The sequence below is a fragment of the Oratosquilla oratoria genome, chromosome 23 (genome assembly GCF_046742065.1).
Source record: "Oratosquilla oratoria isolate Oo_2021 chromosome 23, ASM4674206v1, whole genome shotgun sequence".
Taxonomy (NCBI): domain Eukaryota; kingdom Metazoa; phylum Arthropoda; class Malacostraca; order Stomatopoda; family Squillidae; genus Oratosquilla; species Oratosquilla oratoria.
The window spans coordinates 46,022,941-46,050,591 of NC_134799.1; the positions used below are offsets into that span (position 1 = coordinate 46,022,941).

The following is a 27,651-nucleotide window of genomic DNA, read 5'->3' on the forward strand; positions in this document are numbered from 1 at the left end:
ATTTCCTGTAAGCATGCTTTGTTATTGTAACGCATTGTATATACAGCTGTAAGCTCTACTGATACTGTGTTACTTGATAAATGACATATATCATAAATATTACAAAAGTGCTTATATCAGAAAGACTGTTATAAAGATGCTTACATATACCAACAGCTTTTCCCCCTTACAAGGGAGGTAGTTGAAGGCACAAATCCACTTCCACCCATTTTATTCCTATATAATCCACTCCTACTCACCACCCCTCGTCTTTTAAGACAGCACATCCACAGCAAGGCCACTTTATTTAATCAGCAATCCCCCATACCATCCCCTCATGCAGAAGATATGGTAGAAATCCCTTTGGGCTGTGTCAAATTATCATTCACACACACTCCCTCACACCCACCACACTCCCATGCATCACAGTATCATCCATACACAACCATTCATCAATCACTCCTATCTTCTGTCTTCACCCTTCCTTCCCTATCCATTCATCTCATCCTTGGTCACCCCCTCATGTTCACTCCCTCCTCTGCCTTCCACACATCTTTTAGTAATCTTTCTTCATTCTTTCCATATGTCTAAACCATCCCAATACTTTCAACTGTATCTCCCAACTCCCTTTCCACCCTCGCTCTCCTCCTCGCCTCATTTGTTACTCTATCCAGCTTAGTAACCCCCACCGTACATCTCAGACATTTCATCTCAAACACTCTTCCTCTTTTATGTTCCATGTTTGTGCCCCATACAGTGCTGTCGGCACCTTCATAAAAATTTCCTCCTAGCATCCATTCATAAATGTCTATTTCTCATTACACTTTTTAATCCCCCAAGGCTTCTTTCAATCTATCCTACCTCCACTCCTTCCTTTCCTGCAACATTCACACCCAAGTATCTAAAACTATCCACTTCCTCTACTCTCTCTCCCTTAATACTTCCAATTTGCTGCCATCTCCCCATGCACATCTCATCACCTTACTTTTACCCACATCTCCAACTTCCTTCTTTTGTACACCTTCCCAAACTCTGTCACTAACATCCTTAATCCCTCATCTGATACTGCCACAAGCAGTGTCATCAGCAAACAACAACTGGCTTATCTCCCACTTTTCTCAATTTTCCTTAACCACCTCCAATACCCAGCCCATTACCCTTGCATTTACCTCACACCACCCCATCCATGTATAAATTGAACAGCCAAGATGACATAACGCATCCGTGGCAAAGTCCCACCATTACCTCAAACCACTCCATTTCTAATTCTAACACAGACTCTTCTACTTTTGTAAAAACATAATAACAAAAGAATGAAGGAGACTGCAAGAGACCATAAGGCCTACACAAGGCAGTTCCATATCCATCACCACCTGTCATCCCCACCCATAAAGTTGTGTTTCTTAAAACAACTGATGGTTTCAGTGTTCACTACATGGTTACTAAGTCTATTCCATTTGTTGACCACCCTATTAGTAAACCAATTCTTGCCTATTTCCTTCTTAAATCTAGATTTGTCCAGTTTAAATCCATTACTGCGAGTCCTGTTTTGTTTTAATATGATGGCCTTGTTTGCAGCACCCTTGTTAAAGCCTTTGATCCACTTGAACACCTCAATTAGATCATCCTGCACTCTGTGTCTTTCCAGAGAGTGTAAGTTAAGGTGCCTAAGCCTCTCTTCATAAGGCAAATTTCTGGGTCCATGTATCATTTTGGTCATTCTTCTCTGTACTGATTCTAGTGAATTGATGTCCATTCTATAGGACGGAGACCAAAACTGTACCACATAGTCAAGGATGGGTCTATCACTAGATAAGAGTTTGATAATTATCTCTGTACTTCTATTCGTTACCGTCCTAGCAATGAAACCTAATGCTCTGTTATCTTTATTCCTGGCACTAATGCACTGTTTCCTGGTTTTAAGGTCCAGACTCACTATAACTCCCAAGTCTCTTTTGCACTCGGTTTTCTCTAAAAGCATGTTTAAACTGTATCTATTTTCGGGGTTGTGTAGCCCTACATTTAACACGCTACTCTTGGAGATATTGAAGTTCATTTGCCATTTCACCGACCATGTGAACAATTTGTTAAGATCATCTTGCAGAATCTCTGCGTCGTCTCCTGACCTAATTAGGCATCCTATTTTAGTGTCATCCACGAACTTACTAACATCACTATTTATCCCATCGTCTAAGTTTATGTACATAACAACAAGGGACCCAAAACCAAGCCCTGGGGAACCCCACTAGTAACATTGCCCCACCTGGATTTTACTCCATTTATGGTGACCTGCTGTTCTCTGTTACTGATCCAAGCTCTAATCCATTCTAACACTTTTCTTCCTATACCATGGGCTTTGATTTTATTTAGTAGTCTCTGGTGTGGCACATTGTCGAACGATTTGCTAAAGTCCAGGTAAATCACATCATAATTATTGTTATCTGATGTCTTATATACTTTAGTGTAAAAGGATAGAAGATTAGTCACACATGACTTACCCTTGGAGAGACCCTGCTGTGTGTCACAAATTGAATTATGTCTCTCAATGTGTTCTCTGAGTCTATTCACTAATATTGATTCGAGCATCAATTAAGATAAGCTCCCACACAGAACACTTCTCATAACACTAGACATTAGTAAAGATTTCGATGCCATCCCCCGTCACAATCTCGCAAACAAAATATATAACAGACATGCACAGTAATACCAAAAGATGGCTGGCCAGTTATATGGCAGGTAGGAATGACTGTGCCATATAATGACCAATCATTGCACACTAGAAAGCTTAAGGACAGAGTACCAAAGGGCCCAGTTCTGTTCCCCACATTCTTTAATCAATACATGCATGATATACCCACACCCAACACCTCAGAAGTATAAATCTCTTCTTATACAGATGAGATAACAATTACATGCACACACTGTAAAGCATACAAAGCTGCAGAAATACTACAGCCATACCTCGAAACACTCAATACCTGGTTCACTACAAATAGACTCAAAATAGCACCAACCAAATCTGCAGCCACACTTCTTACCAATTGGACAGCAGAACAAATACCACAACTTTATCAACAGCATTCATACTACACACACACACATACACACGAATATGAACCACAGGTGGGAACAGATGGCTAGAAATGAGCTCTGATGTTCAGCACTTTTTTGATAAATTCAAAGGAAACACCTAGCTTGTATTTACATTTGGGAAAGAGCTGTGTTCATCAAGTGACCTAAGAAATTTTGTGTGATTGAAACCCCGATATCGACTCAAAGGTTTGATAATGATGTATTTTCAGGGTTTATAAAAGAAAATGGAATGCCAGGTAGAGGTTTAGAATTGGAAAAAAAAATCTAGGTATAAAAATGTCCCATGAAACTGGGAGATTGCAGAATTGATAGAGGAACTAATTTATCTGAAAGCTGAATACAGGGCAATGTACAGAGAGGTGAACCAGATAAAAAAAATCTAATGCTGAAACTAACAGAGAGCTTAATGATCTAATAAAGGAATTAAACGTGAAAAATAAAAGAATGAAAAATGAAGATAAAAACAAAAATGAGGCTTTGAAAAATGAAGTGAAAGAACAAATACAAGTGGTGAATGAGAAAGTTGGAGAAACAAAGAGACAGATCTCCAAGAAATAAAAAATCAGTAGAAATTAGAACAAGAAAATTAAAAAATTATTTTAAAGAAATAGTACAGCAACAAGTGGAAGAAAATACTAAAGAAACTGTAATTAAAGTAATTAAGGAAAAAAGATAATTGGGTCAGAGACACAGTGGATAAAAAAAAAGTGTATTGTAGTTTATGGTATTAAAGAAAAACTGTGTACCTAGATACCAAAGAGAAAAGGAAGAGAAATTCTGAAAGAGATACAAGAGGAGGGACAAGTAATGGACAAAGAAATAGAAGTACATAGGATGGGACAATACTCTAAAGAAAAAAAATATAGACCACTAATAATCAAACTAAAGTAGAAGTACTATAAAAAACCGCAAAGCTGGCAAATAGTGAAAATTGTAAAAATGTATGGATAAAAAAAAGACATGAGCAATGAGGAAAAAGAGAGGGAAAAGACAGTAAGAAATGAAGCTAATGAAAAAAACGAGAGAAGATTGGAGATCGAAAAGAATGAGTTTTTTTGGAGAGTACTAGGCCTGAGGCTGAGAAAATCATATGTAAAAAAAAAAAAAAAGAGAGAGAGAGAGAAAGGAAAAAATTAAAAATAACATATACCAACATAGATGGCATGACTTCAGGACTGAACAAATTAAATGTCTATCTGGCAATAGAGAAACCAGACATAATGGGAATTGTGGAGACAAAATTAAGTTCCACTACCACCTAATACTGTTGGACAAGGTTTATACAACCATTGAATAAAAAATAGAAAGGAGAAACAGGGTGGAGTCATGTTTTTGACTAAGAAAGGCTTAAATGTGACATACGTATACAGTACCAAAGGCTTTTTCCCCCTTACATGGGAGGTAGCCAAAAACAACAACAACAACAGCATAGAAACAGTTCTCACTCATTCCATCCCCTACATACTCCACTCCCCTCTACCTCTTCCCTCCCTCGTATCTTGGCACCTCCTGGATGATGGATCATCCCTGCATCTTGTCCACTGCCCTGGGTCAGCTTGCAAGACACAGCACATCCAAAGCAAAGCCACTTCATTAAATCAGTGAACCCCCCCCCCCCTCTCTGTCCCCTCATGCAGAAAAGGAGAAGACAGGGAGAAATCCCTTCAGGCTGCATCACTTTATTTTTCACACATACTCCCTCACCCCCCATCCTCCACCCACTCCCCCTCATGCATCACAATATCATTCATACACAACCATTCTCCATTTGCCCCTATCTTCTGTCCTCTCCCATCCTTCCTCAACAGTCATTCCCCTCATTCCCTATGCCTCTTATACCCCATCCATCTGTCTCATCCTAGGTCGCCCCCTCATGTTCACTCCTTCCACCTCTGCCTTCCACACCTCTTTTACTAATCTTTCTTCACTCATTCTTTCCATGTGTCCAAACCATCCCAATACTCTTTCATCAACCCTATCTCCCAACTCCCTTTCCGCCCCTGTTCTCCTCACCTCATTTCTCACTCTATCAAGCCTAGTAACCCCTATCATACTTATCAGGCATTTCATCTCAAACACATTCAAACTCCTTCTCTTTTCCTCTTATGCTCCATGTTTCTGCCCTGTACAGTGCTATCTACACAATCACTCCTTTATAAAATCTCTTCAGTATCCATTCCCAAATGTCTATTTGTCATTACACTTTTTGATCCACCAAGGCATTTACTTGCTTATCTCAATCTACATTCTACCTCCACCCCCACTCCTCCCTTTCCTGGCACATTTGCACCCAAGTATCTAAAACTATCCACTTCCTCCAGTCTCTCTCCCTTAATACTCACTTCCAGTCTGCTGCCACTTTCTCCCCTTGTACATCTCATCACCTTTTATCCACATTTATCTTCAACATCCTTCTTTCACACACCTTCCCAAACTCTGTCACTAACTTCCTTAATCCCTCCTCTGATCCTGCCACAAGTGCAGCATCGCCAGCAAACAACAACTGGCTTATCTCACACTTTTCTCTATTTTCTTTAATCATCTCCAGTTCCTGAATTACTACCCTTACATTCACCTCTTGCACCACCCCATCCATGTATAAATTGAACAGCCAGGGCGACTTACACATCCCTGATGAAGCCCCACCTTGACCTGAAACCACTCTCTCTCTCCTTTTTAATCCTATCACAAGCTTTACTACTCTCGTAAAAGCTCTTGACTGCTCTTAACAGCTTTCCTCCTATCCCATATATCTGCAATACCTCCCACAGTGCCTTCCTGTCTACCCTATCATAAGCCTTTTCCAGGTCCATAAAAGCCCAAAAAATATCCTTACCTTTTCCTATAGCTTTCTCACATATCTGTCTTACCACAAAAATCTAATCAACACAACCCCTACCTGTCCTAAACCCACACTGTTCCTTACCCATTACTTCCTCTGTTTCTCTCCTAATCCTCTCATTCAAGATGCTCCCATAAGCCTTCCCAATTACACTTAAGCTGATCCCTCTGAAACACTCACACTTGTCCCCTTCTCCCTTGTAAAGTGGAATGATAACAGAAGAAAAAAAAAAAAATAATGTGAAACTATAATAAAAATTGAAAACAGTGACATGAAAAGTAGAAAATTTGTAATAATATATGTGCCCCCCCAAAAAAACATATTCTTGGATAGAGAGTGATCATTCCAAAATGTTGGAAGACACAAAGCATGCATTAATTGAATTAATGAAAGGAGAAAACATTGTAATTATGGGTGACTAACTCAAAAGAAATATGTTTGGAAGACATGACTGTGAAAGGTGGAGAAGACTACTGGATATGACCATTGAATACACAATGACTCAATGGGTAAAGGAGAATACCAGATATAGAAACAATGAAGAACAGTTGAGACTAGATTTAATATCTATGTCAGAGCCTGAAATTGTGGATAAAATGGAATACAAGACACCAGTTGGGAAATGACCACATACTAATAGAGTTTGAACTAAAATAACAAATTGATTTGAGAAGAAATGAGAAACATAAAAAAGGAAGACTAATGTACAACAAAACTGAATTTGAGAAACTTGGAAAATTCTTTCAAAATGTAAATTGGGAAAACTTAACCCCTTCCATACGGTGCCGCCTACATAGGCGTCATGAGGAGCAAGTGGATTCGCGACGCTGCCATATCGGCGTCTTGATTATATTGTAGTTGCCCCTGTGTTTTTACATTCTCCCAAATGTGCCCTGAATCCCATTCTCTGTGGTTTTCAAAATTCGTGGGTGAAAGAGAGAACGATCGATATAAGCGGTGACTATATTTTATGATGCGAGTATTATTACGACACATACGGCTGGCATTGGCTGCTGCCCGCGAGATTTAAGTCCCGTAGTGAAATGGTTAATGAAGTAGCAAAAATGGAAGAGAAATGGAACATGTTAAAAGAAATTTATAAAAAGGTAATAAACAAATACGTACCAAAGCAGAAGCAAGAAAGGGTGTACATTAAGTGCTGTTACAAAAAAAAAAATATGAGGCTAAAGATAAAAGAGACAAAGCTTGGAAAAGATGGGGAAAAAAACAAGTTGCAAATATATATCAACCTAAGAAATGAATATGTATAAATATGTAGGGAAGAAAAGAGAAACTATGAAAAAGACATAATAGAAAAATGCAAGAACCAGCCTAAACTATTCTACAGTTATGTGAATGGTAAACTAAAAGATGAATAAGAAATAGTGAAGCTGCATCAAGGGGATGATGAATATATAGAAGATGTAGAAATGGCTGAAATTATGAACATTTTAAATCTGTACAATTGAAAGTACACAAAATTAGGATGAAGGACAGAGAAAGATCCCCCAATGAAAGAAATAAATGTCACACAGAAGGAAATAAGAGACTAAATAATAAATCTTGATGTCAGAAAATCACAGTCTGGATGGAATTGCAAATTGGATATTAAAAGAATGTATACCCTGTCTGGGGTATTGGTACCCCATCTGGGGTATTGGCTGCTTGTTATTGTGGCAGAGTAGCATGCAGTTGATACTTTAGGGCCTATATGGGGTGCCCCTACAGACCAGAGCCACACATCATTTTGTCTGTGATAGAGGAAAACTATGTTCATAGATAAATAACACTTTTATACTATGACTGTCCCTCCGTTATGCTGTCCCCCAACCCCTTGTTACTGTCCTGTACCATTTCTCTGAATATTCATTTCCTTTTTTTGCCTACCTTGTGGGGGAACAGAATGCTACCACCAAGTCTTTCCATTCGAGTCGTAAGAGGCGACAAAAAATGGGATGGGGGATGCAATTAGGAGTCCTGCTACCTGTAGCCCAAAGGGGACATTTCTAAAAAAAAAAGTAAAGGCATAAGAGGGTCTGGGAGTTTTCCAACCAGTACCCTAAGGTACTGGTTGAAAGTACAGATGAAAGTAAAAGGGAAGAGATAGGCAGTATGTTTGCAAGAAAGATGGATATGCTGGCTTTGAGTGGAACTGAAATGAAAGGGAAGGGCAAGTGTGAGTTTGGGAGTGTAGCTGGGAGGTACTCAGGAGTGAAGAGGGGATGAGGGAGAGAAGAGGTGGCTATACTAGTAAGTGAAGAGATAAGTAAGCGTGTAGTGGAGTGGAAGGAGGTTTCATCAAGGTTGATGTGGATGAAATTGAAGCTGGGAAAGGAGATGTGGGTTTTTGTAAGTGTGTATGGGCCTGGTAGTGAGAAGAGCGTTGAGGAAAGGGAGGCTTTTTGGGTAGTTATAAAAGAGTGCATAGAGGGATTAGGGAGAGATGTCAATGTAAGTGTTTTGGGAGACCTTAATGCTAGGGTAGGAAATGAACCAATAGACAGAGTGACTGGGAAGTATGGAGTTCCAGTTAAAAATTGTAGTGGAGAATTAATGGTGGAGATGTGTCTTGAAAGAGAGTTGATGATACCAAATATTGTTTAGGGAGAAAGTCAAGCATAAGTACACATGGGAGAGGGTGGTGGATGGAAGGATGGCTGATAGATTGTTAATGGACTATGTAGTGGTGACCAGGAGTGTGGTAGGAAGAGTTAAGGATGTACATGTTCTAAGGGGAGAGAGTGGGAGAATATCAGATTATTTTCTGGTGGAAGGTAAATTGAGAGTAGAAAATGGGTGGAGAAAGAGGAAAAGGGCAGAAGGTAGGGAGGTACTTAGAGTGAACTGCTTAAATGAGAAAGAAAAGGAAAAAGAGTATAAGAAGAAGCTGAGAGAGGGGTGGGAGGGAGTGAAGGATAGAATAGAACTAGGAGTGGAGGAGGAATGGGGATGGTTCAAGGAGGGAGTCACAAGGTGTGCAAAGATGGTGTGTGGAACAAGGAGGGCAGGAGGTTTAGAAGGAAGGATAGTGAGTGGTGGGATGAGGAAGCAAAGAAGGGTGTAGAAGAGAAGAAGCTGGCATTCATAGATTGACTACAAATTAGGACGAGGGAATCATATGAGAGGTACAAAGTAAAGAGAGAGGAAGTTAAACATAATATAAAGGAAGCCATGAGGAGAGCAGATGTGAAATGGGGTAAGATTATGACACAAATTTTTGAAAGTAATAAAAAGATGTTTTGGAAAGAAATTAAGAGAGGAAGAGGAGGTGAATCAAGTAGAGAGGAGGGGGTAAAAGGTGCAGATAGAGATATGATAATGGAAGAAAATGCAGTGAGGAAGGTGGGCAGAGTATTTTAGGGAATTGCTAAATGTGAAGGAGGATAGGGAGGGAAAGGTAGTTGCAGTGGGAAACGCTAAGAAAATGAAAGTGATGAGTGAGGAAAATGGAGGAGAAATAAGGTAAGATGAAGTGAAAGCAGCTGTTAAGATGATGAGAGCAGGTAAGGCACCTGGTCTGGATGGATGCCATGCAGAATGTCTGAAGAAAGGAGGTACAGTTATGGTGGACTGGCTGGTGAGGTATGTTTGTTTAAAGAGAGGGTAGAGTACTGGAGGAGTGCCTGTATAGTTCCGCTTCACAAGGGAAAGGGGACAAGTGTGAGTGTAGTAGTTTCAGGGATCAGCTTGTTGAGTGTAGTTGGGAAGGCTTATGGGAGGATCTTGATTGAGAGGATTAGAAGAGGAACAGAGGGAGTAATTGGTGGGGAACAGTGTGGTTTTAGGACAGGTAGGGGTTGTGTAGATCAGATTGTTTTGGTAAGACAGATATGAGAAAGCTATAGGAAAAGGTAAGGATGTTTTTTGGGCTTTTATGGATCTGGAAAAGGCTTAAGACAGGGTAGACAGGAAGGCACTGTGGGAGGTATTGCAGATATATGGGATAGGAGGAAAGCTGTTAAGAGTAGTCAAGAGTTTTTACGAGAATAGTAAAGTTTGTGTTAGGATTAGAAATGGAGAGAGAGAATGGTTTGAGGTAAAGGTGGGACTTCGTCAGGGATGTGTTATGTCCCCATGGCTGTTTGAGATGAAATGTCTGAGAAGTATGATAGGGGTTACTAGGCTAGATAGAGTGAGAAATGAGAAGGTGAGGAGGAAAACGGGTGGAAAGTTAGTTGGGAGATAGGGTTGATGAAAGAGTATTGGGATGGTTTGGACACATGGAAAGAATGAGTAAAGAAAGATTAGTAAAAGAGGTGTGGAAGGCAGAGGTGGAAGGAGTGAGCATGAGGGGGCATCCTAGGATGAGATGGATGAATGGGTAAAAGGGGCATTGGGAAAGAGAGGAATGCCTGTTGAGGAAGGACAGGAGATGACAGAAGATAGGGGCGAGTGGAGAATGGTTGTGTATGGAGGATGCTGTGATGCATGAGTGGGAGTGGGTGGGGGATGGGGGGTGAGGGAGTATGTATGAGTAATAAATTGATGAGCCCAAAGGGATTACTCCCCGTCCTCTCCTCTTCTGCATGAGAGGACGGAGAGGGGGGTCGCTGAATAAATGAAGCGGCCTTGCTGTGGATGTGCTGTGTCTTGCGACACTGCTTCTGACCCAGGGCAGTGGACAAGATGCAGGGATGATCCATCATCCAGGAGGTGCCAAGATAAGGGGGGAAGAAGGTAGAGGGGAGTGGAGTATGTAGGGGATGGAATGGGTGGGAGTGGTTTCTATGCCTTGTCTTTTGGCTACATCCCATGTAAGTGGGGAAAAAAAGCCTTTGGTATATGTACCGTATTTTCCGGTGTATAGTGCGCGACTTTTTTCCGTTGGAAGGGCCTAAAAATGGGGGGTGCGCGTTATCCGGTGGTGCGCATTATCTACGGCCTACGATAAAATTTCTGCGGCTGTGTAATTTTTTTCACAACAACGTGACGATGTTGGCCGTCACAAAGTCGGGAGACACATTGCTCCGTGACGTTCCGTGAGAACAAGAAGGACAGCCATGGTGACATGAAAGAATACGCCAGCATGGGCCACCATATATAAATATTTGGTATAGGTAGGTATCTATCGAATCTTATTTTTCATGTTTAAATAGGCCTAAACACCATGAAACACGATCAATATTCATGATATTTGCCCATTTCACAGCATCTTAGTTTGAATTTTTATGTTGGCTTTGTTGCTTCACTTTAGGTATGGTACAAATTCCGTTGCAGCCGTTCATAAACTCGTGTCAAACACCCGACTACAACACCCTCTTTCGGGAGTTATATTAACTAAACGTCACCTCGATGAGAGACTGTCCTATTTCACCACTGTCATTGCAGGTTCAAAGCTAAAACGAAACAGTCTGTAGTTTGTTTCAGTATTAAATAAAGATAATGGTAAAGACAAATTATCTCCTCAAGATATAAAATGAACATTTTCTGTAAAAATCCCGAAGTTTTTCTGTATATTTTACTTACAATAAACTTTTTTAGATCATATTTCCAACAAAGTATTTAAGCTACAAAGTAATAAGGGACCAACGCACAACATGAGTCATATACCGGTACATGTAGTTCCGACTTTTTCTTAGTTGTGTCCTGATTGATGCCTAAACTGACACTTAATTTAGTGAATCAACAGATTTCCCAGTGGTGGCTCTAGCCAATGAAAAATACTTCTCCATGTAACCTCGTTCACATGATATAAATACTGAGGTAAAACTGCGTTATAGACAAATGCGATCGGGCATGCGCGTTATACGTCGGTGCGCGCTATCTGTGTGTGCATGGGTGCGCATTTTAAGCCGGAAAATACGGTATGTACTTAGAGACAAAAACTCGACCTAGGAAGAAATGATAAGTGGAGTCCCCCAAGGTTCTGTATTGGCTCCGATAATATTTGCCATATATATAAATGAAATAGATGGTGTGGAATGTTATATGAAGCTCTTTGCAAATGATGCAAAGCTACGAATGAAGGTTAGTGCAGAGGAAGACTGTGAATCACTACAGAGAGACCTGGATAAAGTCTGGGAATGGAGTCAAAAGTGGAAAGTGAACTTCAACACCAAGAAATGTAGTATGATGGAGTTTGAAAAAAGTAAAAATAGAACATCAGGGCAATATAAAATTGGTTCTAAGGAAGTAAAAAAGTTAGCTCGGAAAGGGACCTAGGAGTAATTATCAGCAAAGACGTCACCAGACAAGCATATCAACAAAATAATTGGAGAAACCTTCAATTTACTAGGATCAGTGAAAGTGGCCTTTGACTACATGGATGAGGAAATGGTAAAGAAAATATTAGTCACACTGAAGACCAAGATTGGAGTATGCTACAACACTATGGACACCCAGCACAAAAACGAATGTAAAGAAATTAGAAAGTATCCAAAGAGCAACTACAAAGATGGCACCAACACTCTAAATTGACATACAAACAAAGATTGTCCAAATTGGAACTACCAACAGAGAAAGAGGAGATCTACTGGCCATTTAAAGAATTGTGAAAAGGATGGAAGTCCTCAATAGAGAAGATTTATTAAAGTGGGATGAAACAAAAACAAGAGGACATGAAAAGAAACTCAGAAAGGATAGTTATAGAAGAGATCTGAAAAAGATGTTTCCTACACAGATCACGGTAGATATTTGAAACAAATTGGATGAGGTAACAGTGTGCAAAAACTATACAAGAATTTAACCACATCCATACGGTGACGCCTACGTAGGCGGCATGAGGAGCAAGTGGGTACTCGATGATGCCGGCGTCGCCATCTTGATTATATTTATTGTAGTCGTACCTACGTAATTTCCATTCTCTCTAAACTGGCTTCATCAATTTTCTATAGTTATCAAAATATACAGGTGAAAGAGAACGAACAATTGAGTACTGACTTTATTTTTTATAATACGATTATTATGACGCAACATCGCACGTCGGGCAGCTAATGCTGCCAGACGTGCGATGTGCCCCGGAGTGAAGAGGTTAAGAACAAACTAGATGCTGAAAGATACAAAGACAGGTCACAACAAGCATAGCTCTCTTCCCGTTTGATACAACTAGGTAAATACACCCAAGATTCTTGGTGTAACATATGATACATCCATGTCATTCAAACAACACAATACAAACATAAGGATTAAGTGCACTCCTAGACTTAACCTCTTCCATACAATGACGCCTACGTAGGCGTCATGAGGTGCAAGTGGGTATGCAAGGAAGCCAGCATCGGTGTCTTGATTATATTCATATTGTAGCTGTAGCTAAGTGACCCCCAAATTCTGTGAACTGGTTTGATCATGTATTGTGTGATTATTATTACTCAAAGTGAAAGAGAATGAGTAATACAGGAGTGACTGTATTTTATGATATGAGTTGTGTGATGCATCGTACATTAGGCATTCAATGCTCCACGCAAGAATTTGACTTGTATTGAAGAGGTTGATGTGATTAAATCAATTGGAAGAACAACATTTGGACAAAACAAAGAAACTAATACTACAGTATACAAACGATGCATATGCTTAGTGATGAATAGTGCGAGTCCTGTCTGGGCCCCTAATTTCACAAAGACACACCATAACATCCCTCAGACTATACAAAACGAAGTCCTAGAAACAATTACAGACTGCACAAATGCAACATCAATGGGCCATTTACATCATGAAGCAAAAATTCGCAAAGTCAAAGATCACCATGACATGAGAAACACACATACACTTGCTGCAGAACCCACACACACCCAAGAAACATAAAAACAACACCCAAGTACCTATATCACACACAATTACTCTCTTCTGTTCCTCTACAACCACCAGCCTTCAGAAGCATGTCCATAATCATATCACTTACTGCTCCATCAACAAACTGAAAGACAGTACATTGCTTCATGCCAGACCCCCCTGTTATCCATTCCTCTGAATCCTTTCTCCCCCAAAAGGACAGTCCACCTGGCCAGACTGCAATGCAGCCACCATCCAGCTTTACTAACCTACCAGAAGAACTTGCATTGCAGACAACTGCCCAGAATGTAACACTTCACCACATTATAGAAGATTGTATTGTATACGATCATGCATATCAACAACACATTATACACTGAAAGGGATTTGTGGGAAAACCTTTTTCCAATCATGGCATTCCTCAGGAAGATGGGACTACTCGGCCAGACAGTCTAGGGAACAACAACAACAAATTACTGATTTTTCCTGACCAATGCAAAACAGTTTTATTCAGCTAAAGGTGGGGACTTACTGAATGAGAGGCTTCATTGCATCAGTACCTTTATTCTGATGATATACTTTACAGAATTTAGTATGGCCTCCTTTAGATTATCTTATTGAGCTAGTGTTGAGGCTTTATGGTAGGGGGACCATCAAGGAGAAGCAGGGCTTTACTCCACCTTTGCAACTAATGTAGAGCTAATTGTTGCTTATCTGCTTGTGGCAAGATTCTCAGAACACTAGAACAATGAAGAAAATTGATATCTCCCCAGGCTCCTGCTAGAAGCCTTCCACCCCAGATGTAATGCGTTCATTTGTGTTGCCAGTGTTGTGAAGATGTGTGTTATTGCATGTGATGCATCATGGTAGTGTGGGCATGTATTATCTGCCAACAGGATGCCTGTAGATGATAATGTTACCTCTCCTCTAAGGGAGCCAAACCATCTGAACTAATCCCATCATAATAAAAGAACACTTACTACTGCTGCTGCTTCAGTGTTATTCGCTTGACCATCAGTTGCCTTCAATTTCATTTGGCATGTTATCAGTCTGCTGCTGCATTGTTTCTTTGCTGATGTGTGACACCACTCCACCAGGAAAGTGGCTGCTAGGACTCATGGTGATCTTATTGATTAGAATAGGTATCTTTTTCATTTGCTGACCCATCATGAATAGAAAGATTAGTTTGTCTTGGGATGGAATGACTTGAGATGTATGTCAAAAGGCTGTGAAAAATTATTAACCCATATTTGTAGTTGTTGCTAAAGATTCAAGATGGTCTAGATCAGTGGTTCTTAACCTGTGGGGAATTGTGGAGTTGCCAAGTGGGGAATGACCGGTGGAACAGAAGAACCATTTATTTATTTATTTTTTTATTTTTTTTTTTTTAATTGATGTGTTTTTGTTTCTTTTTGTATGTTTCTGGTGTCTTCTTGTTGTCACATTTCGTGCAAACAAAAATTAAGGGCCGTAAAATGGCACAAAAATGCAAAGCGTTTATTTACATACTAAACACCATGGGTTAAAATCGAATTTGTCAAAGACCGATGCTGTGGTGGGAAATGGAGAGTTGACTCACTAAAAAGTGGGGAATTGGAGAAAAAAAGGTTAAGAACCCCTGGTCTAGATTAAAGTGAGACATACACCATTAATGATAAAAACATGTGGTACAGGGTTTGACCTAAATCTTGTAAAAAAAAAAATATATATATATATATATGATCAAGTAGAAGCATAAAAATGGGATTCATGACAAAGGTACACTTGTATCAAGAGGTCTGAGGAAAGTTACTCTCATTATGGAAACAGCTCCTGTTGATTGGGAGAAACTGACCATAAAGTTAATATAACTTCTTAGGTATACTGAAAAGCATACAAGTAGTTACAGTGGATTGAATCCATTCTAAAGTGCCTGAGCTTAGTTTAATGCTTTAGTATCGCTCTCTCCTCACTCTCGCTCTCTCCTCTCTCTCTCTCTCCTCTCTCCTCTCTTGCTCTCTCTCTCCTCTCTTGCTCTCTCTCTCCTCTCTCGCTCTCTCTCTCCTCTCTCCTCTCTCGCTCTCTCTTTCCACTCTCACTATCTCTCTCTCTCTCTTGCTCTCTCTCTCTCTCTCTCTCTCTCTCTCTCTCTCTCTCTCTCTCTCTCTCTCTCTCTCTCTCTCTCCTCTCTCTCTCCTCTCTTGCTCTCTCTCTTGCTCTCTCTCTCTCTCCTCTCTCGCTCTCTCTCTCCTCTCTCGCTCTCTCTCTCCTCTCACTCTCTCTATCTCTCCTCTCTCTCTCTCTTCTCTCTCTCCTCTCACTCTCTCTATCTCTCCTCTCTCTCTCCTCTCTTGCTCTCTCTCTTGCTCTCTCTCTCTCTCCTCTCTTGCTCTCTCTCTTGCTCTCTCTCTCTCGCTCTCTCTCTCTCTCTCTCTCTCTCTCCTCTCCCCCCTCTCTCTCTCTCTCTCTCTCTCTCTCTCTCTCTCTCTCTCTCTCTCTCTCTCTCTCTCTCTCTCTCCCCCCCCCTTGCTATCATTGGTTCATGTTAGATTAGATTCTCATATTTAAGTGTGCACCATTACTGAAGGGCATATTTGAAGTTGGTCCTTTTTAATATTTAAAGGTTTCCTTTTTCTCATTTGATCGTGATATAAATCAGTATATTTGAGGCAGTTAATATATTATTCTTGCTTAATGCTTTGAGAATTCGTATATATTTGTTGAATGACTAGAGTAGTATACTGTAGGATGAAATCTGGTTTATTCCAGGTCCAGCTATTGGTAATGGTGCACATTGGAGTAACATCCCCTTCAACTTCATGGCATCTACAACTTGTATCATAAGTTCTCAGCGACCATGATAACCTACCCAGCAGTAGCACAGTATACATCGTGGTGGCTGGTCTTCACTTATCTGTTGTATGTGGAGAGAGATTTGAGTTTCCACTTGTTATCTTGTAAAGGAAAGTGTTAGTATGACTCCAACACGTAAGCAGAGTGACACCCCAAATTCAGTTGCCAAAAAGACTGTTTTATCACCAGAGAAAAAAACTGAACTTATATGTAGATATGCAGGTGGTGCAAGACTTAAGCCTTTAGCAACCGAGTACAATATAGGCTATTCAACAGCACATAAGATATGTACAGATAAAAAACTCAAGGCAACTTTGTTTGAATGTAAAAAAAATTTTTCACTAGTGAAGAACTTAAGAGTCAGTCTTTTGCCATTAGATATTTCTGAACAATCAAAGCTTTATTCAGGTACTACTAGCTCATGTCAAGATGATGCTGTATCAAGTGAGGAAACAAATCCAAAGGAACAAATCCATGATGCTCATGCTGGTTCTGAATGTACCACAGCAATACAGTGTAAGAGAGAACAAGGAAATCTGTTAAAACCATTGTTACCTTTAGGTTTAGACAAAACTCTTGATAGTTGGGTGAAGTCTATGAGAGAAAACTGTCATCCAGTAACAGCCAGTCTCTTGGTTGAAAAGGCAAGGCAAGCCTTTGTTGAAGTGACAGGTAGTGAGGAAGGTTTTAGTGATTCTTGTGAATGGTTAACAGAGTTGAAAAGCAAATACAGACTTCACAATGGAAGAGAAATTGGAAAAAGGTTTTCACAAAATGAAGGAAACTATACTGCAAAGAAGAAAGTTTTTGAAAGTGAAAGTGATAATGAAAGACTGAGTGTGTCAACTAGTAAATTTAATGAATCAAGTGATGTAGTGCCTGTCAAGGAAGGAGATAGCAGAGACATACCACCCAATCAGGCAACTCTTTTGGAGAAAAAGAAATCTAGTCCAAATAAGAAGACTTTAGAAGAAGTGCATGTAGACAAATCATTGTCAGAATTAAAATTTGTTCCCAAAGGACAGTTCAAAGTTAAATTTAATTTCCACAGAAGGGGTGTCAGTTTTTCACCAGAGTTAAAAATGAATTGTAAAAAAAGAAAAATTGCTCTGCATCCAATTCAAATATCAGGAGCTAAGAAGAATAGCTCAGCCAAGTTAGATAGTATTAAGTATGATTATGTTAAGAAATTAGCAGCTAAACAAAATCTTGGACTTAACACAGCCATGGATATTCACAGTGACAATAAGAAGCTTGAAGCCTTTATGTCTAAATGGATTGTAAAACTGGAGAAAGAATCGTTGCAATCATTAAAGACATGCTTGAAAGATACTGAGGCTGCAAAGTTGCCTTTGAATGAAATGAAGGTACTTCAGAATCCCCAAAAATTAGAAACGGCAAAAGCTAACAATGTTACTCTGAAAGCATCTAGTACAATAAGTCAGTCGGAAGGTAAGTCAAGTTTACCTCAAGAAGTTGTTGAAGAATTTGGTGTAAAAAGTATTTGTACACCAGTAGACAGTGTAAGAAATGTGAAGGAACATCAGGATACAAATGTTAACCACTTGAGAAAATCTGAAAATGATCAATCAACAGAAAGTAAAGAAAAGGTTAAACAGATATCTCCTGTGATGGACATAGATATTGCTCTCAAGGGGAGTGAGCAGCATATTGAAGAAAGCAAAAAAAAACAGGTGTCAGATGAAAAAATTAACCAAGAATCTAACCAGCTGGGACTAAGTGTCATACAAAAATTCTCTAGGAAAAAAGAGGCAGGCTTTGATCAAGAAACAGTTAAGAAATTGGCTTTGAAATATGATATTAGTGCAAACACCATCAGTGGAATAAGAAAGGATAAAGATAAACTGGAAGCATTTTTAGCTTCATGTAAAGTTAGTATGGAATGTATTGCAGTGAAGTGGTTGATAAGTAGAACAAGTGAAATCACAATATTATCAGAACCAAAAGATGACCCTAATGAGATTCAAGATTTGGAGAGGAACTCTACAAATGTTGAACTTATATGCAAGGATGTGGAAAGGAGTAGCAATAAGATATCTCATAAACGAAGGAAAAATAGAGATGGTGAAGAAGTTGTGGCTAAGAAAAGAGGTATGAAACACAGTGATATACCAAAAAAAATTGATAGTGTAAGTGAAGACCAAAATGAGCTCAGGTCATTCTTGTCACCTTGTGTAGTTCATAATACACAAGAGTTGGATCAGTTATCATCCATTGATTATAGTGTAGAAACACCAAAGCTAAATCCACTCAAGATTATTTTGAAACCACATAAGCAGATCCCATTCAAAGCTAGTGCAAAATCACCTAAACAAAGGCCAGTTAAAGCTAGTAATGCAAAAACTCCTGAGCAAAACTTGGTTATAGCTAGTAGTGGAGAATCAACTGAACAAAGCCCAGTTGTTACATCCAGTAGTACAAAATCATGCAAGCAAAGCCCAGTCAAAGCTAGAAGTAATAAATTACTTGAACTAAGTCCAATCAAAGGTAGTCGTGCAGTATCTAAGCAAAACCTAGTAACAAATAGTAGTGAAAAATCGTTTGAACAAAGTCCTGTTACAGCTAGTAGTGCAGAACTGCCTGAACAAAGTCCAGTTATAGCTGTTAATACTAAATCACCAAAACAAACCCCAATCAAAGCTTGCAGTGCAAAATCACCTGATAAGACCCCAGTCAAAACTACCCATGTAAAATCACCAAAGCAAAGCCCAGTTAGTGCTAGTAGTATTAGATTACCTGAGCAAAGTCCAGTTAGTGCTAGTAGTGCAAAATCATGTAGACAAAGCCTAACCAAAGCTACTAGCACAACATCACCCAAGCACAGTCCAGTCAAAGTTGTAAAATCTGAAAGTCCAGTCCAAGCTTCAAAGGCTATGGAAATTGTGAGTGTATGTCAGCTTGGAAAGCCTAGTGATATAGACATGAAAGTACAGCACAATAATATGGTAGATCAAGGAGAAATGAAGATATCAGAAGGGTTGATACAACAGTCAGGGACAAGCACTAGTGTGTCTGAACAGAGTAAAAAAAGCAACCAAACAGCTGAACAAAGAGGACTGAACATCAGTATGACAGGAGAGCTTGAAATTGGCAGCAACTCAGAACTGAAACGAGTGGACACAGTGAGTGCTGGATTGACTGAAATAACTGGTGTGGCAAGCCAGAAAAAAATGGATGCCTTGGGAATTCAAGGGGCAGATTTAGGTACAAGTACTCTGGAGCTAGAGGAATCAAATGTAAGAGGGATACAGCAGTCGAAAGCAGGCAAAATGGAACAGTATGTAAGTGCAGCCAAAATGGTTAAGGAAAGTAGTCACAAGAGTAAATGTCAAATTGAGTTTTGCTTTGATACAGTTAAACCAGTAATGGAAACCCAAACCCCTGTTGAGAAACAATTGGTTCAAATGTCCAAAGGAGAAAATGTAGGTAGTAGTGAAGTGACTGTTAATGAGTTAGCAGAAAACTATAACATTAATCATGCAACAGTGAAAGACATTAGTAGTGATAGTGAGAAGCTGAAGGCGTTTTTGTCTCGGTGCTTCGTGAGCGTCAAAAAGGAATCTATGATATATTCCCAGTTAGTCACAGAACCCTCTTCATGTATAACCACAGTTACTACATCAGAGCCAGTCAGTCAAAGAAAAGCTTTAAAAAGGCCATTAAGTACAAGTAAAAATTCTATAGCGTCAGGAAAAAAGGGCAAAGGAGAAAGGAAACTCATAGTTAAATTCAAGTTCTTTTAGGCATGTGTGCAACTGAAAAATATGGAGAATAATCTTCTCCCTCCTCCTTCCTTCCTTTCTTCCATTCTTCCTTCCATCCTTCCATCTTTCCTTCCTTCCTTCCTTCTTGCTGTTTGCTCTCTAAACATGTGAACTTATTATTGATTAATTCAATCTATGTACCATAAAATGTGTGTATATTATTGAATGTTAATTTGATTTTTCTAAATGGAAGTGAGAGTTTGTTTTCTATGTAGGCAGTGGCAATATTTTTATATTGTTTTTATTTGGGAGGATTTCTTACAAGATTTAATTATTTTAGAGGTTGTTTAAATTGTATAGATAGGATTTATGACCAAAAAATTAGACAAATGATTTCCTGATTAATGTGTAAATGTTAATGTGACACTCTAAACACATTTCTTTTTGTAGAAGATGTACTGCTCATTTAGAAAGAATGTCAGTCAGTAGTATCCATGAGTATGCCTCTTGGAGTTCAACAGAACCAATGTCAGTACAAATTATTGCAAAACTTTGTATGTAGTGTAATTATAGTTCCCATCAGTTTATCTTTCTAATGTGTAATACATATCTCATATGTAGTGTTCCTCTTGAAATTTGCTGGTCACTGAATTCTCATTGTATAATGCCAACATCATTCTAAACCAGACTGCTAGAGTGGTTAGAAATGAGATGGTAGTCAACTCATTAGTGATAAGATTATACGAGTTTACAGGAAATGTACAGGTATCCCACAATACAGTACTTGTCAAAAGTATGCACACCCCTACCCTTTCTGGCTACATATTTATGGTGAAAAAAGGAAGACATTTTTGAAGTGAAATTATGTAGAAAGATCTGGTATCCCCCTGCTGTTGTGCTGGGCTGGCAGAGCATGAGGGAGGACCCAAAGTTGCTCCCACATTGCTGTGAATAGAGTATGCACAGATTCTCTTTGGGACTTGCCCTTTGTCACACTGGTTTTCTTCATTTTCCTGTGGGCTATATCTTTACCATGGCACCTACAAAGATATTAACTAAAGAAGTAATTGCCAAAATTATAGATTAAAGAAGGTAGGCCATGGAATTAAAGAAATACATAGCACAATTTCGGGAGGGAAGAGGGCTGGAGATACATCCCAGAAACCTAGTACATAGTGTCCAAAGAAGACTTATATAAGGGCTTTGGGGATTATAAAATATACTTTAGAGTCAAATCCATGGACAACTGCAAGATCTCTGAAGGAGAATAACCCTGAGGTAAGGCAAACGTATGAAGTATTAAAATGTAAACTAAACACATTCTTGTATATAAATTCCTCAATGTATTCACTGATAAGCAGGGTGGGAAAGCATGGGCCCACATTATTTGACAAGTACTGTAAATAATGAAGTCATGAAAAAATATACTATTCAGTGGAGTGGATAAAGCTGCAGAGAAGGAAATAAACATGTTCTCTGTTGTGCCCTTCACACATATTTCAGAGGAAGATGTGTACTTTTCTCATTGTCCTCATTAATCTGAGCCCCAGGTGGCTCAGGTATTGTGCTCTTGCTTCACTTGCAAGTGACCTGAGTTAAAATACCTAGGGTGGACACAGAAAAATAGGTGTTAGTAAAGCTTTGTATATAATCACAAAGTATGTTTGCACCCAGTCAGGTTTGCAGTATGCATATAGTCAGTGTAACACCTTTGTAACCATACACCAAAGCTTGGCATGTCAGGATGAGGGTGGGACATGCAAGTGTTGCAAAAGAGAACACACCCTTGGCCCTAAGGTCTCTCTTTAAGGTTTGCCACTTGAGATTGGCTGTCCACTGTAGTGTGACAGGCTGTAGCTATCATTAATGTGTTATTTGACTAGTAAAGGTTTTGATGGGGTGGCAATTGTAAATAAAATAAGGGCTGTAGGTGCTTCATTGGAAAGGTAGTCAAGGGGAGGGAGTCATTGTTGCAGCTTGTATTTATTCATGTTATATGTTAGGAAGAACTTTATAATTACATGAGCATCAATATGTTAGAGGATTATCTCATACAATCTTGTAGTCGAAAGGTTTTTGTTCTGTGAATGCCAGGTTGATTTATCTGTGTATATGAAAATATTTGTTAGACCAATCAAAATGATTGAAGTTAATCTACTGGTTGCCTGTCATTTTTATGTTTACATTCTGCATTCCTCCATAATTCTGTTGTATATAATGTGTGTGTGTGTGTGTGTGTGTATATATATATATATATTTATATATGTATATATATATATATATGGTTTACAGAATGATGTACTCAGAAATGTTTTGTAACCTTGTCATATCCCTTGTTCCATGTTACAAGCCGTATCCAGAAAATGGTTGTCATCAGTTTGGACACATGGGAAAACACAGATGGGAAGGTATTTCACTCTTATCCCCGCTTGAGTGTCATCATATGTTAGATGTTACTTCATTCTTAATAATTAAAATCATAATCACTTTATTAGAGTTCATAAATTTGTCACTAGGGATTTGCCGGAAAGCCAGGAGTGTGATTTTTTTTTTTTGCATGTCATGACACAACATGGTTCCTCCAAGGGTTACAAATTCAGTTGACAAACAGGTTGTACCTATGCCATTACATTAGAGCTGGGAGGATTGGGTTTGACATGGGGCAAGGTTAGATACACACACGTACATGGTTTGATGGTGTGGTGGTACTGTGCTTGACTGCTAATTCAGCGATCTTGAGTTTGAGTCTTGGCCAGAGCTGAAAATTTAAGTTTCACTGCACTGTGAGCTAGCACACCAACTCTGGACAAGGAATTGTGTGTGTGTGTGAGAGAGAGAGAGAGGTCACAGCATTACTCATAGATCAGACTATATACAAACTCAAAGCTCTCATCTAGGAGGGTAATAGAAGTTGATCATGAATCCAATATTTGATCTAAGACTAGTGAAACACACACACACACACACACACACACACACACACACACACAATGTGGGCACCCAGCACAAAGAAAAACAATTAAATTAGAAAGAATCCAAAGAGCGGCAACAAAGATGCCCACACTATCAAATTTGACATATGAACAAAGATTGGAAAAATTACAGTTGTCAACATTAGAGCAGACAAGGGAAAGAGGCGACTTGTTGACCATTTTCAGAATTATGAAGGGGATGGAAGTTCTTGATAGAGATGACCTATTAAAATGGGACAAAAGAGAAACAAGAGGACATGCAAAGAAATTAAAGAAAGACAGTTACAGAAGAGACCTGAAAAAGAACAGTTTCCCGCACAGAGTGATCGATGTCTGGAATGGGCTGAACAGTGAAACAGTAAATGCCAGAACTATACACAAGTTTAAAACTAAACTGGACGTGGAGAGATACCAAAACAGGTCACAATGAGCATAGCTCCCGTCCCGTAAAATACAACTAGGTAAATACACACACACACCTACGTACCTTTGCAGATTTTTCATATTAAGTCACAAGATTAATGGACTTGACCTGGCATTCATCAGGTTAAAATCTGAGTCTTATGGTTTTATCCAAATAATTGGTATGTTTCATTTACAAGATAGTCAAAGAAGTTTAAGTTAATACTCTCATGATTTGAATATTTGGAAGTTTGAGGTTTGTAAAATATGAATAAATAAAATGTGTTCAAATTTATATATCCAAGTATAATTCCCCATATTGTTTTTTGTGTGTGCATGTATGCCCCAGATGCAGTCAACACACAAAAGACAAAGAACATCTCATCCCATACTGTCCAGCTCTTGTTCTGCCAAAAAAACAGCACAGTATGTCATTCCAAAGTGACTTGAGAGCCAATTTTGTATCTGCTGGTAGAGGTAGTCTATGAATAGGTGATATTTCAAAGATCAATTTTTCATATTTCATTTAAAAGAGCTTGTTGCACATATCAGTTTGACACCTTTTTAGGAAAATTGGATGGAAGTTGAGACAGTACCAGCCAATTTATTTCTATTTTATTTTATTTATATATATGGGACAGCCAAAAATACTGAGTCATGCCTGGACAAATATATAAAATTTCGTAACTTGAATGGTAAGCCCTATTCAAGTGATTTTTGTGTCGATAGATTTTCTAGAACATAAGTCATAGCACCCAAAGTACATTAAATCCTTGTTAACATAGTTATATTAACTTTTATTAAAAAAAATTGTGTTTTTAGGGGTTGGGGAAAATCATCTTTGATGTCATAGTTGCCTTTTTAGAAATTAGTCTTATTCTGCCTGCAATGCTTGTTAAGTTAGAAACAATTTGATCCGCACATTCACATATGTTCAAGCCACTATTTTGTGTGCTGTGTGATGATTGTATAATGCTTTATGTTGAAATAATGCATTATTTTCCTGGGCAGATCTCGCACTATATGTATGTTGGGAAATCCTTGTTTCCAAGTTTTTCCCAGTTTGTCCAGTATAAAATTTGTTACAATCTTGGTAAGGAATTTTATAGACCACACCGTTGTTGTTAGGAGGGCTGTTCTTAATTAAAGTTGTTAGGAGGGCTGTTCTTAATTAAAGTTTTCTTAATGGTGTGGTCATATTTAAAAGCTACTTTGATATCCAATTTTTTGAGTAGGTTGACAGTACTAAGAAAATTTTCATGAAAAGGAAGAACAAATGTATTAAAGGATTACAAAGGCGGAGCATGCCAACAGGAGACCTTTTGGTCCATATCTAGGTGGGATGCAAAAAAAGAAAATCAAAATAATAATAGATGAATGAATAAAAACTATATTAATGTAAATAACAAATAAAATACATAAATAAATGCATAGGTATAGCTAAATAATAAACAAACAGGTAAATAGTAAATAATAATAAATTGACATATAACTAATAATGAATGAGAATCAAACCAGCAAATGATAACAAAACAAAAACAAACAATATAAAATAGGTTATAATCATTACAGCATCTTGCTTAGGTGTTTATCTAAATGATTCTTAAAGCTTCGAACTGAACTACATTGCACTTCCTCTGCAGGAAGTTTATTCCATTCATTAACTACATGGTTGGCAAAGTTGTTTCTACCCACTTCCAAATTGAATCTAATTCCGGACAGCTTGAGACCATTGTTTCTCATCGGATTCTCATTCAATGTGAAAATTTTGTCACTTTTGATGTTGTCAATTCCCCTTAGAATTTTAAAGACCTGTATCAAGTCACCTCTGAGTCTACTCTGTTTTAGTGAAAACAGATTCATATGTTTTAGTCAATTTTCGTATGATTTATTTTTGATATTTGGAATCAGTTTTGTGGCTCGCTGTTGTACTTTTTCCAATCTGTCAATGTCTTTAATGAGATTCGGTTTCCTTGTTCTTGATTGCAAGTTTTGTAAAAGCATTTCTTGGTGGTATTGTGACATTGATTAAGAATATGAGTGGGATATTTTAACTTTTCCCCAATATTCCGGATAGTTCTAATTTCGTCATCAATAAATTCAGGATCTGAAATCCTGTAAGCTCTCAAGTACATGGAAATAAAAACTGATCTTTTTACATTGATGTGGTGATTGGAATAAAGATGAACATAGAAAAGAATATTGGTATGTTTTCTTTAGACTTTTGTTTTCTATCTTAAGAGTGAAGTTAATGGAGGGTACCATTGAATTTAGATTAATAAGGAAATCATCAATAGATAGGTTATTAGGCCAGAAACACAAAAGATTGTCTACATATCTGAACCAAATAACTTTTTCATCTTTAATAGTTGGTAATAAATATTTCTCAAAATATTCCATGTACAACCACTCCTCGTTTAACGACGAAAATTGGGACCAGCGCGCTGTCGTTAACCGAATTGGTCGTTAAGCAAAAGTGTATACATATACGTACGTGTACTGTATGTACAATGTCCAGCAATACATGTATCTTTATTTTCATGTATTTTCCCTCTTTTATACAGTACATTAAAGCTTTATTTACTGTTTATTTACGGTGGTTAGGTTCCTAAAATTACCGTATATGACCAAATCCGCGTATGCTGACATTCCATATTGAATACCGGGGTATTTTTTTAGTTTCGACCATGGGCGCAATATAGCAATAGAAAATTAATTATTAATTTTGTAAATTAAAATGTATCGATGTAATATGCAATTTTGTGGGCGGAAATGAAAGTAAAAAATACCTTGCTACAAGAAAATATGCTAATGAACGAAGTCGGTAGCATAGGCTCAGGACGCCAACGACGACGACAACGAGGACGAGCCGGATGACATTTAATTAGCAGGTAATGATTTATTAAACACAGGTTAGGTTAGTTTAGTTTAGGTTAGACGAATTAATTTATCATCCTCTCATTTCTTCGACATCGGCATCTATCATAACAAACATGGTGTACCATTCATCCGACATGACATCGTTACTTACGAAATCTGTTTTAGCATTTTTTTTTCATTTCCGCTCACAAAATTGCATATTACGTTGATACATTATAATTTACCAAATTAGTAATTAATTCTCTATTGCTATATTGCGCCGATGGTTGAAACTAAAAATTTACCACTACCGGTATACACTGTACCCCAGGTAGTTTTTGCAGCTTGCAGGATGGTAATGTAGACCTAAGCTTCAGAACACTTTACCTCACAGCTAATATCCACCGTACAAGTTCATTTATAACATCATACAAATTTGCCTCAGCCAACTTAATTATCGTACACGACGTCGTAACTTCAGGAGATTTACGTTAAACGACGTCATAAAGCCCTTCGTTACTCCGAGTTGTCGTTAACAGAGTAGGTCGTTAAACGAGGAGTACCTGTAGATGTTAGCCCAGGAAAATAATGCATTATTTCAACATAAGCATTATACAACCATCACATTGATTGTTCTAAGGCAACAATTTTAGCCAAAGGAAAAAGCCTACAAAAAAGAAATATAATTGAATCCTGCTTAATATCAGGCATGTTTGATAAAATATATAAACTTAAGCTATGGTCATTTTAAATGTGATAAATTGGTAACCCAAATGGTCAAGATCTTTCCGCCAGATTGAGCCTTATGTGCTGGTCAGGTCGATAGAGGTAAGGTCATCCCCCCTCCTCACATTGTATTGTCTCCCCCCTTCCCCCCCTATGGGTGCCACCTGATACTTATATTTAAACACAACTCTGTATCTCTGTTATTTAGTCTGAAGATGTAATATATGAAAGTACTTACTGTCTAAAAATTTCCCTTCTCCTGTTGTTATTTTGCATTTTTGTATCACGGTGATGTGATTGCTTGCATATATATATATGTATATATATATATATATATACATATATGTATATTTATATATTTATTAGTATATTTTGGCAGTAAATTTTCTTGTAGACATGTCTTGTTAAAGACCAATGCTAATTCAGTTTCAACTATCTTAGTTGTTTTTTCCATTCTTCTTATATGTTTCTTATAGTCCAGGGGTAGATTAAACACAAGTCTACCGAGATCCAT

At 38.3% G+C, this 27,651-nt stretch overlaps 1 protein-coding gene across 14 annotated transcripts in view; it reads left to right on the plus strand.

The window, feature by feature from the left end:
• LOC143038100 (protein timeless homolog) overlaps positions 1-27,651 on the plus strand; it is a 106,911-nt gene that overhangs the window by 18,151 nt on the left and 61,109 nt on the right. For 5 of the 14 annotated variants that reach the window (XM_076207056.1, XM_076207058.1, XM_076207062.1 and 2 more), the window contains exon 3: positions 16,370-16,519. The exons of 8 other annotated variants lie outside the window; for them this stretch is intronic. Coding sequence is in view for 1 of the 6 variants with exons in the window: in XM_076207068.1 (XP_076063183.1) it covers positions 16,576-20,217 (3,642 nt within the window). In the remaining 5 variants the exon portion in view is untranslated. Of the gene's footprint in view, positions 1-16,369; positions 23,848-27,651 lie in introns of those variants that run through there. One more of the 14 variants, XM_076207068.1, reaches the window with a different exon arrangement.